At 37.5% G+C, this 16,429-nt stretch overlaps 2 protein-coding genes across 2 annotated transcripts; both read left to right on the top strand.

Moving 5' to 3' along the window:
• The first annotated feature begins 1,413 nt into the window (after positions 1-1,413).
• LOC9310928 (callose synthase 12) lies at positions 1,414-7,762 on the top strand. Its single transcript, XM_021020684.1, is given in 6 exon segments — positions 1,414-3,468; positions 3,631-5,653; positions 5,808-6,171; positions 6,174-7,267; positions 7,352-7,412; positions 7,497-7,762. Coding segments are annotated over 4 exon segments (5,340 nt in total). The 5' UTR covers positions 1,414-1,597; the 3' UTR covers positions 7,256-7,267; positions 7,352-7,412; positions 7,497-7,762.
• Positions 7,763-8,124: 362 nt separating this feature from the next.
• On the top strand, positions 8,125-14,114 carry LOC9310927 (two pore calcium channel protein 1). The gene is made up of 23 exons (XM_002874814.2): positions 8,125-8,433; positions 8,849-8,992; positions 9,089-9,196; positions 9,503-9,598; positions 9,713-9,843; positions 10,047-10,107; positions 10,203-10,369; positions 10,462-10,567; positions 10,674-10,751; positions 10,906-10,967; positions 11,110-11,182; positions 11,300-11,365; positions 11,461-11,604; positions 11,686-11,743; positions 11,994-12,101; positions 12,188-12,251; positions 12,334-12,502; positions 12,733-12,797; positions 12,948-13,038; positions 13,197-13,283; positions 13,395-13,466; positions 13,598-13,635; positions 13,730-14,114. The coding sequence occupies exons 1-23, from the start codon at positions 8,317-8,319 to the stop codon at positions 13,821-13,823; spliced, it is 2,199 nt and encodes a 732-aa protein (XP_002874860.1). The 5' UTR covers positions 8,125-8,316; the 3' UTR covers positions 13,824-14,114.
• The last annotated feature ends 2,315 nt before the right edge of the window (positions 14,115-16,429 follow it).

Here is a 16,429-nt window from a genome sequence, read left to right as displayed (position 1 = left end):
GCTGAGAATTCTTTATGGGACATTCTATCCTTTTAATGTAATTATTATAGAATGGAGAAAAAGTTATTAGAAAAGGAAAGGGAAATGGGGCAAGAGTAAGAAGGAAGGGTCCCATGTGAATCCAATTGAATTTTTAAAAAACAAATATGAGATTTACTTAGGGTTCTTGTTTTAGCGTCCAAAGCGGTCGCAGTCGCAGTTGCCGTTCAGCGACTTTTCCCTGTTTATATATGAAATAAATTGCTCCAATTGTTCTTGTTTTCTTTCAACCCACTTTGTATTATTTATTATTAACAAATATTGCTTGGTCCGAATTTTATTTTATGAATACAAGGTTAATTAGTTTTGAAATCTCAACGTAAATAAGTCAATAAAGAATATGACAGGTATAATTTTGTAACTGGAACTTAAATACACGGTCTGTGTTACGATCAGTATATTTAAGATACGGCTTTTTTTCTTTTCTTTCCGTGTACTTGCCTATTGACCGGCTGATGAATATCGGTTCTTCTTACATATATTGATCAATCACAATCTTTTACACAATTACAATTTTCTTATAATATATACTTGTGGTGGAAAATAAACACAGGAACAACAACAAGCGTAAAACCAAGTTACAATTTACACATTAATGCATGTATCTTTATTTTTTATTATTATAGGGTTTTCATATCAGTGCATGCATAATGCATTTGTTGTAGGAAAATAGTAGAACGGGCTAGAATAACAAAAGCAAACAAACTAGTTCCCTTTGTTTTTCACCGTAACCATTACGCTTAGAAATGATTTTCGTGATGAATCAAAGTTTTGTGTTGTTGTTTAATTATATTACAAACGACAATTTTATAACTTAATTCTAACGATCAATAAATTCGGTATTATTTTATTAATAAAAATTCCAAATCCGTAAATCCCTAAATTCATAGCACACAAATATTATAAAAGCTCTCTAATGTTCGGATCCAAGATTATGAATTAATTCCAGATTTCCAATCCATTAATGTCTTTCTTCGTTTAATGCTGACTCTTTTTTTCTTAACTTATATAGTAAGGAAACAAGAAAGGTTGAAGATGTACAAAGAAATTTCATTAACATTTTAAAACTTCAAATGTATTCTCCCAATAATCAAAATTTACCAAGTAAATCCCAAAAAAAACAATTCTGTCTAGATCTAGAATAACAAAATTTCACCTATTTGGATAAATATCTAGAAAATTTGTTAAATTTTATTTAATTACCATAAACATAAAAGAATTTTTTTTTATTTTTTTTGACAGCAAAATAATTTATTCAATCAATATATAACATTGCAAAGTTTATTTGATCATTAGTATATTCATTTAAGGTTAAAGGATCTTTAAGAAAAGGAAATTCAAATTATATTGTTGAAAAAAAAATACAAATTAAAGCCAGCAAAAAAAGAAAGAAAAAAAAAGGGAGAAACTGAAACGCGGAAAGGAGGCAAAATCGTCTCGTCGCCGTCTTCATCAGCTACAAACGAAAACTCGCTTCCGTTTCGATTTCTTTCTCCATTGTTATTGATTCAGTCAAGCTTTTTCTCCGAGAAATTTCCAAGATCTACCACATGCTACTATGAGCCTCCGCCACCGCACCGTCCCGCCGCAAACCGGACGGCCGTTGGCGGCGGATGCTGCCGGAATCGAAGAGGAATCGTACAATATCATTCCCGTTAACAACCTCCTCGCCGACCATCCTTCTCTCCGTTTTCCTGAGGTTCGTGCCGCCGCTGCTGCTCTTAAAACCGTCGGAGACCTTCGTCGTCCGCCGTATGTTCAATGGCGTTCTCAATACGATCTCCTCGACTGGCTCGCTTTGTTCTTCGGTTTCCAGAAAGATAACGTTCGTAACCAGCGTGAGCATATGGTGCTTCATCTCGCGAATGCTCAGATGCGTCTTTCCCCGCCGCCGGATAATATTGATTCTCTCGATTCCGCTGTTGTTCGTCGGTTTCGCCGGAAACTTCTTGGTAACTACTCTAGCTGGTGTTCGTATTTGGGGAAAAAATCAAATATCTGGATCTCAGATCGGAGCCCTGATTCGAGACGAGAGCTTCTCTATGTGGGACTGTATCTTCTCATATGGGGAGAGGCTGCGAATCTTCGCTTCATGCCTGAATGTATTTGTTACATCTTCCATAACATGGCCTCGGAGCTCAACAAAATCTTAGAGGATTGCCTCGATGAGAACACCGGCCAACCTTATTTGCCTTCTCTCTCAGGCGAAAACGCTTTCTTAAACGGCGTTGTTAAACCTATTTACGATACAATTCAAGCTGAGATTGATGAGAGCAAGAACGGTACAGTTGCGCATTCTAAGTGGAGGAACTATGACGATATCAACGAGTACTTCTGGACGGATCGATGTTTCAGCAAACTGAAATGGCCGCTTGATTTGGGAAGCAATTTCTTCAAGAGTAGAGGCAAAACTGTAGGGAAAACTGGTTTCGTGGAGCGCAGGACGTTCTTCTACCTTTTCAGGAGTTTTGATCGACTTTGGGTGATGCTAGCTTTGTTCCTTCAAGCCGCCATTATAGTAGCTTGGGAGGAAAAGCCAGATAATTCGTCGGTAACAAGGCAGCTGTGGAATGCTTTGAAGGCAAGAGATGTTCAGGTGAGACTTTTGACCGTGTTCTTGACATGGAGTGGTATGCGACTCTTGCAGGCTGTGCTGGACGCGGCTTCACAATATCCCCTCATTTCCAGAGAGACCAAAAGGCACTTTTTCAGAATGCTGATGAAGGTTATAGCTGCCGCAGTTTGGATTGTAGCTTTCACAGTCCTCTACACTAACATCTGGAAGCAGAAGAGGCAAGACAGGCAGTGGTCCAATACCGCGACGACTAAGATCTACCAATTCCTTTACGCTGTGGTGGCCTTCTTGGTGCCCGAAATTCTTGCTTTGGCTTTGTTTATAATCCCATGGATGAGAAACTTCCTGGAAGAGACCAATTGGAAAATATTCTTTGCTTTAACTTGGTGGTTTCAAGGCAAAAGCTTTGTGGGTCGAGGTTTGAGAGAGGGTTTAGTGGACAACATCAAGTACTCGACTTTCTGGATCTTTGTCCTAGCTACGAAGTTTACATTTAGTTACTTCCTGCAGGTTAAGCCAATGATTAAACCCTCAAAGCTGCTATGGAACTTAAACGATGTCAAATATGAGTGGCATCAGTTTTATGGAGACAGCAATAGGTTTTCTGTCGCATTGTTATGGTTGCCAGTTGTGTTGATATATCTGATGGATATCCAAATTTGGTACGCAATCTATTCTTCGATTGTTGGTGCTGTTGTTGGGCTATTTGATCATCTGGGGGAGATCAGGGACATGGGACAGCTTAGGCTTAGGTTTCAATTCTTTGCTAGTGCTATTCAGTTCAACCTAATGCCTGAGGAACAACTCCTGAATGCTAGAGGCTTTGGTAACAAGTTCAAGGATGGCATTCATAGGTCAGTCCGTGGAAGCATGCTACTAATATTCCTATATAATTTACTGTACAACGCTTGACTTGACTGTACAAGCTGTGAAATTTTAATTTTGTTAAAGCAGATACGCTGCATATAATTCAATTTTCATTATTGTAATAACTTGAGGTTGTGTACTGTATGCAGATTGAAGCTAAGGTATGGATTTGGGAGGCCGTTTAAGAAACTCGAGTCGAATCAGGTCGAGGCCAACAAGTTTGCGTTGATCTGGAACGAAATCATCTTAGCTTTCAGAGAAGAGGATATAGTTTCTGATCGTGAAGTAGAGCTACTGGAGCTGCCAAAGAATTCCTGGGATGTGACGGTTATTCGCTGGCCGTGTTTCTTGTTGTGCAATGAGCTTTTGCTTGCACTGAGCCAGGCCAGAGAGCTGATAGACGCACCTGATAAATGGCTGTGGCACAAAATATGCAAGAATGAATACAGGCGTTGTGCTGTAGTTGAGGCATATGACAGCATCAAACATCTATTGCTCTCAATCATCAAAGTTGACACTGAAGAACATTCGATAATTACGGTCTTCTTTCAGATGATTAATCAATCCATTCAGTCAGAGCAGTTCACCAAGACCTTTAGAGTGGACCTGCTGCCAAAAATTTACGAAACACTGCAGAAATTGGTTGGGCTGGTAAATGATGAGGAAACAGATAGTGGGCGGGTGGTGAATGTTCTGCAGTCTCTTTATGAGATTGCAACTCGACAGTTCTTTATAGAGAAGAAGACAACTGAACAGCTATCTAATGAAGGCTTGACTCCTCGAGACCCAGCCTCAAAGTTGCTGTTTCAAAATGCTATTAGGCTTCCTGATGCAAGCAATGAAGACTTCTACCGGCAGGTTAGGCGTTTACACACGATTCTCACCTCTAGGGACTCTATGCACAGCGTCCCTGTGAATCTAGAGGCGAGACGGCGGATTGCTTTCTTCAGTAATTCGCTTTTCATGAACATGCCTCATGCCCCTCAGGTTGAGAAAATGATGGCGTTCAGTGTTCTGACTCCATATTACAATGAGGAAGTTGTATACAGCAAAGAACAGCTCCGAAATGAGACTGAGGATGGGATTTCCACCCTATACTACCTGCAGACAATTTATGCTGATGAATGGAAAAATTTCAAGGAACGGATGCATAGGGAAGGAATCAAGACAGATAGTGAGTTGTGGACAACCAAGCTGAGAGACCTCAGGCTTTGGGCTTCCTACAGAGGTCAGACATTGGCACGTACAGTTCGTGGGATGATGTACTACTACCGGGCTCTTAAGATGCTCGCTTTTCTTGACTCTGCGTCTGAAATGGACATTCGGGAGGGTGCTCAGGAGCTTGGTTCAGTGAGGAGTTTGCAGGGAAAACTGGGTGGTCAATCTGATGGGTTTGTCTCTGAAAACGACCGATCTTCCTTAAGCAGAGCAAGTAGTTCCGTGAGTACGCTGTATAAAGGCCATGAGTACGGGACTGCATTGATGAAATTCACATATGTTGTGGCGAGCCAGATCTATGGGTCTCAAAAAGCAAAGAAAGAGCCTCAGGCAGAGGAAATTCTGTATCTGATGAAGCAGAACGAAGCTCTCCGTATTGCATATGTGGATGAGGTGCCTGCGGGAAGAGGAGAGACTGATTATTACTCCGTTCTGGTGAAATACGATCACCAGTTGGAAAAGGAAGTGGAGATATTCCGTGTGAAGCTACCTGGTCCGGTGAAGCTGGGTGAGGGAAAGCCAGAGAACCAGAATCATGCAATGATCTTTACCCGTGGTGATGCTGTTCAGACCATTGATATGAACCAAGACAGCTATTTTGAGGAAGCTCTCAAGATGAGAAATTTGCTCCAGGAGTACAAACATTATCATGGTATCAGAAAACCAACTATTCTTGGTGTCAGGGAGCATATCTTCACGGGATCAGTCTCGTCACTGGCGTGGTTCATGTCTGCTCAGGAGACAAGTTTTGTCACTCTTGGTCAGCGTGTTCTTGCAAACCCGCTGAAGGTCAGAATGCATTATGGCCACCCTGATGTATTTGACAGATTCTGGTTCTTGAGTCGAGGCGGCATCAGCAAGGCTTCCAGAGTTATAAATATCAGTGAGGACATCTTTGCCGGGTTTAATTGCACATTGAGGGGCGGAAACGTCACCCACCACGAGTACATTCAGGTTGGGAAGGGTCCACTATTTGGATTATTTCTAAATAACTATACTGCTACAACGATCCTATAATTCTACTTTTGTTATAATCATGCAATTTAACGTTTTTTATCTCCTAAATTCAAGAAAATTTGTATAACCTTTGTATTTATGCATTTTTCAGGTCGGGAAGGGTCGGGATGTTGGATTGAATCAGATATCAATGTTTGAGGCTAAGGTAGCTAGTGGGAACGGAGAGCAGGTTCTTAGCCGAGACGTGTACCGGCTCGGTCACAGGCTTGATTTCTTCAGAATGTTATCATTTTTCTACACAACTGTAGGGTTTTTCTTCAACACGATGATGGTCATTCTTACTGTTTACGCTTTCCTCTGGGGACGGGTTTATCTGGCTCTCAGCGGGGTTGAGAAGTCCGCTCTAGCAGACAGTACTGACAGCAACGCCGCGCTTGGGGTGATCCTGAACCAGCAGTTCATCATTCAGCTCGGTCTGTTCAGTGCCCTGCCAAGGATTGTTGAATGGTCTCTTGAGGAGGGTTCCTTCTAGCGATATGGAATTTCATTCGAATGCAGATTCAGCTCTCAGCTGTCTTCTACACATTCTCAATGGGGACCAGAGCTCAGTATTTCGGTCGAACTATTCTCCATGGTGGGGCAAAGTATAGAGCCACTGGACGTGGATTTGTTGTCGAGCACAAGGGATTCACTGAGAACTACCGACTGTATGCACGCAGTCACTTTGTGAAGGCCATCGAGCTTGGGCTGATCCTCATAGTCTACGCTTCGCACAGTCCGATTGCCAAAGACTCGTTGATTTACATAGCCATGACTATCACCAGCTGGTTCCTTGTGATTTCATGGATAATGGCCCCATTTGTGTTTAACCCATCAGGATTCGACTGGCTTAAGACAGTCTACGACTTTGAAGACTTTATGAATTGGATCTGGTACCAAGGCAGAATCTCAACGAAATCTGAACAAAGCTGGGAAAAATGGTGGGACGAGGAACAGGACCACCTGAGAAACACCGGGCGGTTAGGAATAATTGTGGAGATCATCTTGGACCTCCGGTTTTTCTTCTTTCAGTATGGGATTGTATACCAGCTCAAAATTGCAAACGGATCCACCAGCTTTTTTGTCTACTTGTTCTCATGGATATACATCTTTGCTATATTTGTGCTCTTCCTAGTAATCCAATACGCCCGTGACAAGTACTCTGCAAAAGCTCACATACGGTACAGGCTTGTCCAATTCCTCCTGATCGTGCTTGCTATACTGGTGATTGTTGCTTTGCTTGAGTTCACGCATTTCAGCTTCATCGATATCTTCACGAGTCTTCTTGCATTCATCCCAACTGGCTGGGGAATTCTGCTGATCGCACAGACTCAAAGGCATTGGCTGAAGAAATACAGTATTTTCTGGAATGCTGTTGTCTCTGTTGCTCGCATGTATGACATATTGTTTGGGATACTCATAATGGTTCCAGTAGCGTTCTTGTCGTGGATGCCTGGATTCCAATCAATGCAAACGAGGATATTATTCAATGAAGCTTTTAGCAGAGGACTTCGCATCATGCAGATTGTCACTGGGAAGAAATCAAAAGGCGATGTCTAAGTTTAAAAAACGGTGAAGCTCTTTATTCTCAACACCATATGTTATGGTTGTTTAAATCCTGGATTTCACACCAATACGGGTTTTAAATTTGTGTAGGTCTTAAGAAGTAAATGATAGTTCAAATCCTATTGGTATGCGGTGAAGGAATCTGTTGGAGGTTAGCTTTCCCGAATTTTGAAGTTTTGTTTGGTCTAAAGAAAAGTTCAGATGCTCATGATTTTTCATTATATATTTTAAACAGGTATTTTGGAGAGGGTGGATGAGGAATCGGGAAGTTGGTTTATTCGGTTATAGATGGGTTTAGTCATTTAGTGAGATATTTTATCGTCAGTGTGTGTGGAGGAACTCTGATTCTTGTATGGTTTTGTCTAAAGGTAGAGCGATTTGTGTAGTAGGGCTTTTGTGTATTTGTTCTCCTTCTGTCGTTGTAGAGCTTTAGAGGATTTTTAGTTTATTATTCCAGTTTGCTATCTAATGTCATTTCGCAGAGCATTTGTTCACATTTCACACCTTTTCTTCTCCTTCTTAGTAGAGATCAGTTTCAGATAGATACTTGACCATATTCCACTTCTCTTGTCTATTATCTGTTTCTGCTTGTCATTTTCTTGGTTTTTGCATTTATTTCAATCCAAAATTGAAATGAATTTATATAATTGGACCACGACACCACTCTGTCGGTTTTGACTTTCCTATTTGGATCTTCTTGCTCCCTTTTCTATTACAAATTGGGAAAAAAAACAGAAAAATTACAAATTGAGAAAGCATAATAAGCAATTAAAGCCACGTGGCAAGAAATCGACGAGTGACCAACGTGTTTGTCTGCAAGATCTATCCTTTATTAAACAAAACGGCGACTGATCTAACGGGAAAATTTTAAAATCGACAAATTATTATTAATAAATTCAACTACTTCTGGGCCATCATCATCAAGGATCTTATTCGTCGTCTCCTTTTGATCTTATCAAATTAGAGTCAATCACTCAGAAGAAGCTACTAGGCCTCCTCGACATTTGCTTTCAATTCGATCCAGATTTTGTTTCTCGCCGGAGAAAAAAAAAAAAATGGAAGACCCGTTGATTGGTAGAGATAGTCGTGGTGGTGGTGCAGATCGGGTTCGTCGATCAGAAGCTATCACGCATGGTACTCCGTTTCAGAAAGCTGCTGCACTCGTCGATCTGGTTCTCCATCTCTCACGCCCTAATTTTGAATTCGTTTTCCTCTTCACTTTTCAAAAAGTTTCTATACATGAATCACATCGACTCCAAGAGAAGAGATATTCTATGTATTTATCAGTTGATTAAGTCAGTGTTTTTGTCAACCTGAGAAGTTGAATCGTTTCTTCTGATTGATTTCTTCATAAATAGATATCACAATTCGTTTTGGTCACAAAATGGATTTGTTCCACCTGATTAGTCAATGTTTTATGTGTATATCCTCACGAAATTAGCATATCATTGTCTGGTGGAAATTGGGAAATGTTTGTTGCTACTTCGAGAGATGTTCTCTTTATCTTTTTGCTGATTTGGGAAACCTTTCATGTTTTATGACAAGGATTTGTGGTTTGACTCTGATATGTGGTATTGTGGTATCTAGGCTGAAGATGGTATTGGTCTTCCTGAGCAAATACTTGATCAGTCGAGTTTCGGGGAGTCTGCTAAGTACTACTTCATCTTCACACGCTTTGATCTGATCTGGTCACTCAACTATTTCGCTCTGCTTTTCCTTAACTTTTTTGAGGTCAGGGCATTTCTTTGGTATACACCAACCTTGCTTAAAAAATTATAGAAAATCACTAACTTGAAAGTAATAATACGGTTGTCCTGTCTTTTGCAGCAACCACTGTGGTGTGAAAAAAACCCTACACCGTCTTGCAAAGACAGAGATTACTATTACCTGGGAGAGTTACCGTACTTGACCAATGTAGAATCCATTATCTATGAGGCAAGTAGTGAACTTATTTCTTGTTTGCTTTTGATTTTCGCTATAGATGCATATATTTAGTGCAGATGAGCTCATGAGATACATATACATCCACTTTAAAGTTAAAAACTTTAATTGCCTTATGATTGCTTTTTATTAAATCTGGAGAAGTCTTGAGTATTTGATCAAGACTAGTTTATCTCGTTTAATTCATTGTCAAGAACTTAATATCAACACACATCTTATTTTGGATGTAATTATTATTAGGAATGGACAAGATCCTTTCTCATTGTGCTGAAATTATAATACTTTGCGCTGTCCAAATAGGTGATTACCCTGGCTATACTCCTTGTACATACTTTCTTCCCAATATCCTATGAAGGGTCCCGAATCTTTTGGACAAGTCGCCTGAATCTAGTGAAGGTATTTCCTTACTAGCCACTTCACCGTTTTGTGCTTCTTCTTTTTGTTGAAAATCAATCAGAAAGTAAGAAGTTCCTTTTGTCGTACAATAATTTATCTTCATCTTGATTCCAGGTTGCTTGCGTGGTGATTTTGTTTGTTGATGTGCTGCTTGACTTTCTATATCTGTCTCCACTGGCTTACGATTTTCTTCCTTTTAGAATCGCCCCATACGTGAGAGTTATCCTATTCATCCTCAGCATAAGGTATCTGTAGATCTCGCCTTACTTTCTATCAACTACATGGATTATATATGTCTTTATATCTATAGACAAAGAATGCGTAGATCATGTCACATGTATGATCAATGTAGACGTGTCATCGTTCACCTACATTTCCTCCTATTAAATCACTAAGTACAGCCCTCATCACATTCCTTAAAGTTATGATTCAATAATTTTCTGTATAGGGAACTTCGACACACCCTTGTCCTTCTGTCTGGAATGCTTGGCACATACTTGAATATAGTGGTCAGTGGCCTTCCCAAACATTTTTGGATTTTAGATAATTCATGAACTTATATTGATTTCATCATATATTTTTAACTACTTGAATATTTTCACAGGCTCTATGGATGTTGTTCCTTCTATTTGCCAGTTGGATTGCTTTTGTTATGTTTGAGGATACACAGCAGGGCCTCACGATCTTCACTTCTTACGGTGTAACTCTTTATCAGATGTTTATTTTGTTCACAACATCCAACAATCCTGATGTCTGGATTCCTGCATACAAGTAAGTATTAAGTGAAATCCCATGTGTGTCTCAGTTTGCTTGTATTGAGTTGCATCCAGTAATTTGGTGACTAATTTGTTCTGTCTTGTAAGGTCTTCTCGCTGGTCTTCGGTGTTCTTCGTGCTCTACGTGCTAATTGGGGTCTACTTTGTCACGAACTTGATTCTTGCCGTTATTTATGACAGTTTCAAAGAACAGGTGGATTAAGGATTTGATGTCTGCATGGTTCTTATATCATCTTTTAAAACAAAAGCATTAACATATTTTGACACCTTGTGTCATATCATATCTATTCATTTTGCAGCTCGCAAAGCAAGTATCTGGAATGGATCAAATGAAGAGAAGAATGCTGGAGAAAGCATTTGGTCTTATAGACTCAGACGTAAGTTCATCTACGCATAATGATTATTTTTACTCCTAGAGATATCCGGAGAAATTCTCCTTGGGAAAAGATCTTCATGAAAGGAGAGTCTTTGTATAGTTAACCACTTTTCTGAGCATATATTTTCTTCGTTCTTTATTTCATGTTTTAACAGAAAAATGGGGAGATTGATAAGAACCAATGCATTAAGCTCTTTGAAGAGTTGAATAATTACAGGTATGTTGATATGATCTTTCGTACTTTTTAATCTATGCTATGTATCGAAAAAGAAATACAGCTTTTATTTACTTTATCTTGGTTTCTTTCCTTCTATTATGTTAACTTGTGAGACCTGATATGCATTCCTTTGTCCTTATAGGACTTTGCCGAAGATATCAAAAGAAGAATTTGGATTGATATTTGATGAGCTTGACGATACTCGTGACTTTAAGGTAGAGATCTGTGAAGGAGGCAGATATGATTAGGGGATACATCTTAGGATTACTATTCACACAAACCTTTTGACCAATAACAGATTCATTTTCCCTTTTCTGTTTCCTATTGAGCAGATAAACAAGGATGAGTTTGCTGACCTCTGCCAGGCCATTGCTTTAAGATTCCAAAAGGAGGAAGTAGTAAGTCCACATATACTTTATTTTCCTTTTCTTTCAAAATTTACTTACCTCCACCATATGTTTACATTAGCGATCCTTTGTGTTTTTCATTGCAGCCATCTCTCTTTGAAAATTTTCCGAAAATTTACCATTCGGCCTTGTCTCAACAACTGAGAGCCTTTGTTCGAAGCCCCAACTTTGGCTACGCTATTTCTTTCATCCTCGTTCTCAATTTCATTGCTGTTGTTGTTGAAACAACGGTATATCATGTTCTCATAAAGTGTATTTCTTTGACATGTAATTCATAATTTTCATAAGCCATAACAGATTTTGGTATGCAGCTTGATATCGAAGAAAGCTCGGCTCAGAAGCCATGGCAGGTTGCCGAGTTTGTCTTTGGTAAGAACTTGAATAGGTTTCCACTACTTTCTCTCCATTTATATATTTTTTTTATTTAATTGTTTGTGAAGTGTATAATCTATGGTCATTGACAAATATGATGAAAAGATTAAGAAAGAAAATAGAAGTTAAGCTATTTCCTGTGTTATAACGCTGAGTAAAGTACTTTTTGGATATTAGATTGTAACAGCCGACTTTTATTGACCACCTTTTCAGGAGTTAACTTTTTATTCTTTTAATGGTTTCACAGGTTGGATATATGTGTTGGAGATGGCTCTGAAGATCTATTCATATGGATTTGAGAATTATTGGAGGGAGGGTGCAAACCGATTTGACTTTCTAGTCACATGGGTCATAGGTGACCTCTTGAAGCAGCAATTCCATCTTGTTTTGCTGATTGAGTGATTGATGGCTATGGTATAATTGATAATCTTTGTACTGCAGTTATTGGGGAAACGGCTACCTTCATAACTCCAGACGAGAACACTTTCTTCTCAAACGGAGAATGGTGAGGAATAACTATGACATATTTGTTATAATGGTTTCGTTTTGTACTATTCCTGATTCTGGTTCTATCCTGTCATTGATAGGATCCGGTACCTTCTCCTTGCAAGAATGTTGAGACTGATAAGGCTTCTTCTGCACGTCCAGCGATACCGAGCATTTATTGCAACGTTCATAACTCTTATTCCAAGTTTGATGCCATATTTAGGGACCATTTTCTGCGTGCTGTGTATCTACTGCTCTATTGGCGTACAGGTATATCAGACTACTGAGTTTTTTCTGAAAAATGCAAGCTTACTTATGTCTAAGCCTTGGTCCTTCTCTTCGTTTTTGCTTATACTAAGCCTCTTGAAATGCTTCATCTTCCAGTTAATCTGAATGTTGTAGGAACCACTGAACAGACACTCTCATGTGTTTTCCTTGCCTTCTCTCGGTTTCTATTCCCATACCAGAAATAAGACTTTTTCCATTTCATTTATATATAGATCTTTGGTGGGCTTGTGAATGCTGGGAATAAGCAGCTCTTCAAAACAGAATTGGCTGAGGATGAGTATCCTTTTTGACTTTATGAAAACCTTTTAATGCACTCAACACAGTCTTACTTAGTAAACCTGTTCTGTTCCTGTGATTGCTAGTGAGTTTTTATTGTTGGGACAGAAACGTTTTCAGAAATGATCGTTTCTTGACTGAAAAAACTCAGCTATCTATTGTTCAACTTCAATGACTACCCCAATGGAATGGTCACACTCTTCAATCTGCTAGTTATGGGTAACTGGCAAGTATGGATGGAGGTAATTTCACTCTTCTGTTAGTCCCAATTTTAGACTCATTATAGTTTCCAACAAGAAGTATCGCAAGATTCATTGGAGCTGAGGAGGCCAATGCTAGGTGTGACTATAAACAGCTTCCACTATGGTGCAATAGTTTTACTCAATGTTGTTTCCTTCAGAGCTACAAAGATTTGACGGGGACATGGTGGAGCATTACGTATTTCGTCAGTTTCTACGTCATCACTATTTTACTTCTGTTGAATTTGGTGAGTTTGACTGACACCAACTCCTAAGAGCTCGACCAAACAGAGGCCCTGATTGTTGTAAAGAAATTCTATTTGCTTCTTGGATTGACTAACTATACGTGTTTGTTTCAGGTTGTTGCTTTTGTCTTGGAGGCGTTCTTTGCTGAGCTGGATCTTGAGGAAGAAGAAAATTGTCAAGGGGAGGTTAGTTATCGTCTTTGATTCGCCATAAAATTACTACACAGAAAGGAACGGATGGTCTGGAGAATGCAAAAGTAAAAACCATTGATTCAGGTTTAAACCGTTTGTTTTCATTTTATGATTTTTCGTTGCAGGATTCTCAAGAAAGAAGAAACCGACGTCGATCTGCAGGGTAAGTAGAGAGTGAGAGAGATCAAATCTTTAGTTTTCTAATTTTACAGTAGACTGAAAATCTGAAGCTTTGTTTTGTTGTTGAATTGTTAAAGGACAAAGTCTAGGAGTCAGAGAGTTGATACACTTCTTCATCACATGTTGGGTGATGAACTCAGCAAACCGGAGTGCTCCACTTCTGACACATAAAAGAAAAAGGATCGTTAAAAGGTTATTTTCATATTTATACTTTTAGTGTGAATCTTGATTCTATATGGAGAGATCAAATAGAATCTAGAAGGTGACTACATTTTTCTTCTTTTGGGTGAAGATTTAATATAAAACGATTGAGTTTTAGTATGATTTTTTTGGCTTCTCGTGTGCTTAGCACTCTGTAGTACTGTTTGTAATGAAAACATATGAGCACAAGTTTCTTTGACCCTTTTGTAATGTTTATTGAGATTGACTTTGATCTTTTTAATGTAACTTTATATGTAACTAGATATGGATCTGTGCGTTGCACGGGTTGCCGGTCGAAACTATCATTCTTATTTTTTTTATTTTATTTTTTAAGCTTAACTAAAATTGTATAAACATATATGTTTAAATTTTAGAAAATACAGCATTTTAGTTATTTTTAAATAGAAATTTATTATGCATAATGCACAATATAAAATACTATTTGTAGTTATATATGTTACACTAATTATTAAATTTTCTGATATAAATATTGACCTATTTATAAATTATATAATTTTTTGTTTATTGTAAGTTATGATATTCATAAAATGTTTAGGGGCTTTTGCAAAAATGCCCCTTTTTCAATGTCACTTTTCAAAAATGCCCCTTCTTTAAAACTTTATAAAAAATGCTCTTTAAAATATAAGATTTACCCAAATATGTATATAACATTATTAAAACACACACAAACTACATTTCTGTGTATCTAAAATCTTATAAATACTTTATAAATACCTTATAAATGCATTTTAAATACCTTTAAAAACTTTTAAAATATCTTGTAAAACCTTTGAAAAACTTTTAAAATCCTTAAAAATAACTTGTAAAACCTTTAAAAACACTTTATAAAACCTTATAAATACTTGGATCGAGTCTTCAAGTAGTAGTTACAATCCATAAGTACCTTATAAACCTAATAAAACTTTATAAAAATTTCAGATTTAAAAAGGGGCATTTTTGAAAATGGACATCTAAAAAGGGCATTTTTAAAAAGGGGCACACCAAAAGGGGCATTTTTAACAATTTTCCAAATGTTTATATGTTGTATCATTAAATTTTAATAAATTATTATTATTATTATTTTCTTCATTTTAGTAAATTATTTACATCCATCGGAAGAGTGTTACACTTTATAATTTCAATGTGGGCAATTTAGAAACAAAAATATGACACTAAATAACTTAAGACTAAAACAAAAATAAAAAATTAACATTTGACTAAACAATGTCTATTTGCTACATGGCTTTTGTTAATTTTTGCCCCATATTACCCATTTATTTTTCGTTTTCTCTTTTTTTCTTCCTCTCGCCGGCGAGAAAGTCTCAAATCTCTCTCTTTCTCTTAATAGATTCTCTTATTTTTGCTCGATCTTATGTTTCTCCTTCTCTCACTCTTGTCGGATTCTTCAGTACCAAATCTTTTTTCTTTTTCTCTATCTCCATTTCTCTCCTTCGTCGGGCATCACCACCGAGTTTCACTACTTCGATCCACCACCACAACTGGACCTCATTACTATCACAATCACCACCACCATCAATACCAAATCTCGCTAATTTTGACCCACCACCTTAGTCAATATTTACCGCCAACACCACCATGCTTGAACCACCGTCATCAACACCAATACCACGGTTACCGCCTCTAGTCCTCTTTCTCCAACTGCACTTATTTCTCCACCTTCTTTAGCTCCTTCGACATCGGGCCGAGCCTTTGCGACAACAACTCTAGTCTATGTCCATCGCCGTTCATAATTCTTAATTTTTCTCCACTGTCATATATTTCTTGGATCTGAATATCACATGCTATTTTTAGAAAACCATTATGATTCAAAGTGTTTTTTTTTTATAAATGACATGGTATATTTTCAACAAATGATGAATGCATATAATTTTTACATGATTCATGTTATTTTTTTTAAAATTACCCTATCAGCACTTCCGTAACCATCAACCACCACCATCGTCACCTCCATAACAATCACATACTACTTTTATTTTTCTAGTATGACATGTTATTTTATTAAATTCTCGTTAGATGTCTCTCTTTCGTCTCAAAATTCCAGTATTGATAATCTTTATTTTTAGATTGCGTTTTATTAGTATTTATTTCATGTTTTTTTCTCCAAATTACAATATGTTTTCGTATGTTTGTCTTTTGGTTGAGAGCCATTTTTAAATTTCACATCTCTGAATATGTTAGTTTCCAAAGCTTTTCACTCATGTTTATTGCTTTAATTATTTTTGAGTCAAATGTTAGTTACTGATATTATCCTAAAAATAATTTATGACAGAAAAAAAAAAAGTTTTACCAATAGAAAAGTTAAAGCAATGGTGGTGTTTCTGAAGAAATAAGTTTCTTTGGTGAAAAATATGAAACAATCTATTTGTTTATCCTTTTTCTTATACGACTAATAAATGATTGTATAATTTTTTTAATCTTTTTCTATATATAAATCTTTATATTGTACAGTTAGTAACTTATAAATAAAAATTTTAGCATAATTTTATAAGGGAAATTGTTTTTTTTTTTTTTTTTTGTCAACAGATTTATTAGATTGGCTCAAATTAGCCAATGTG

Source organism: Arabidopsis lyrata (assembly GCF_000004255.2).
Source record: "Arabidopsis lyrata subsp. lyrata unplaced genomic scaffold ARALYscaffold_6, whole genome shotgun sequence".
In the NCBI taxonomy this organism is placed as follows: domain Eukaryota; kingdom Viridiplantae; phylum Streptophyta; class Magnoliopsida; order Brassicales; family Brassicaceae; genus Arabidopsis; species Arabidopsis lyrata.
Note: the sequence above shows the minus strand (reverse complement) of the source record. Positions and strands in the feature narration are given on the sequence as shown.

Coding starts and splice junctions, on each gene's coding strand:
- LOC9310927 (XM_002874814.2), top strand. CDS start 8,317: ATGGAAGACCCGTTGATTGGTAGAGATAGTCGTGGTGGTGGTGCAGAT. Junction 12,798..12,947: donor ACAGAATTGGCTGAGGATGA/GTATCCTTTTTG, acceptor GAAAAAACTCAG/CTATCTATTGTTCAACTTCA. Junction 13,039..13,196: donor ACTGGCAAGTATGGATGGAG/GTAATTTCACTC, acceptor TGTTTCCTTCAG/AGCTACAAAGATTTGACGGG.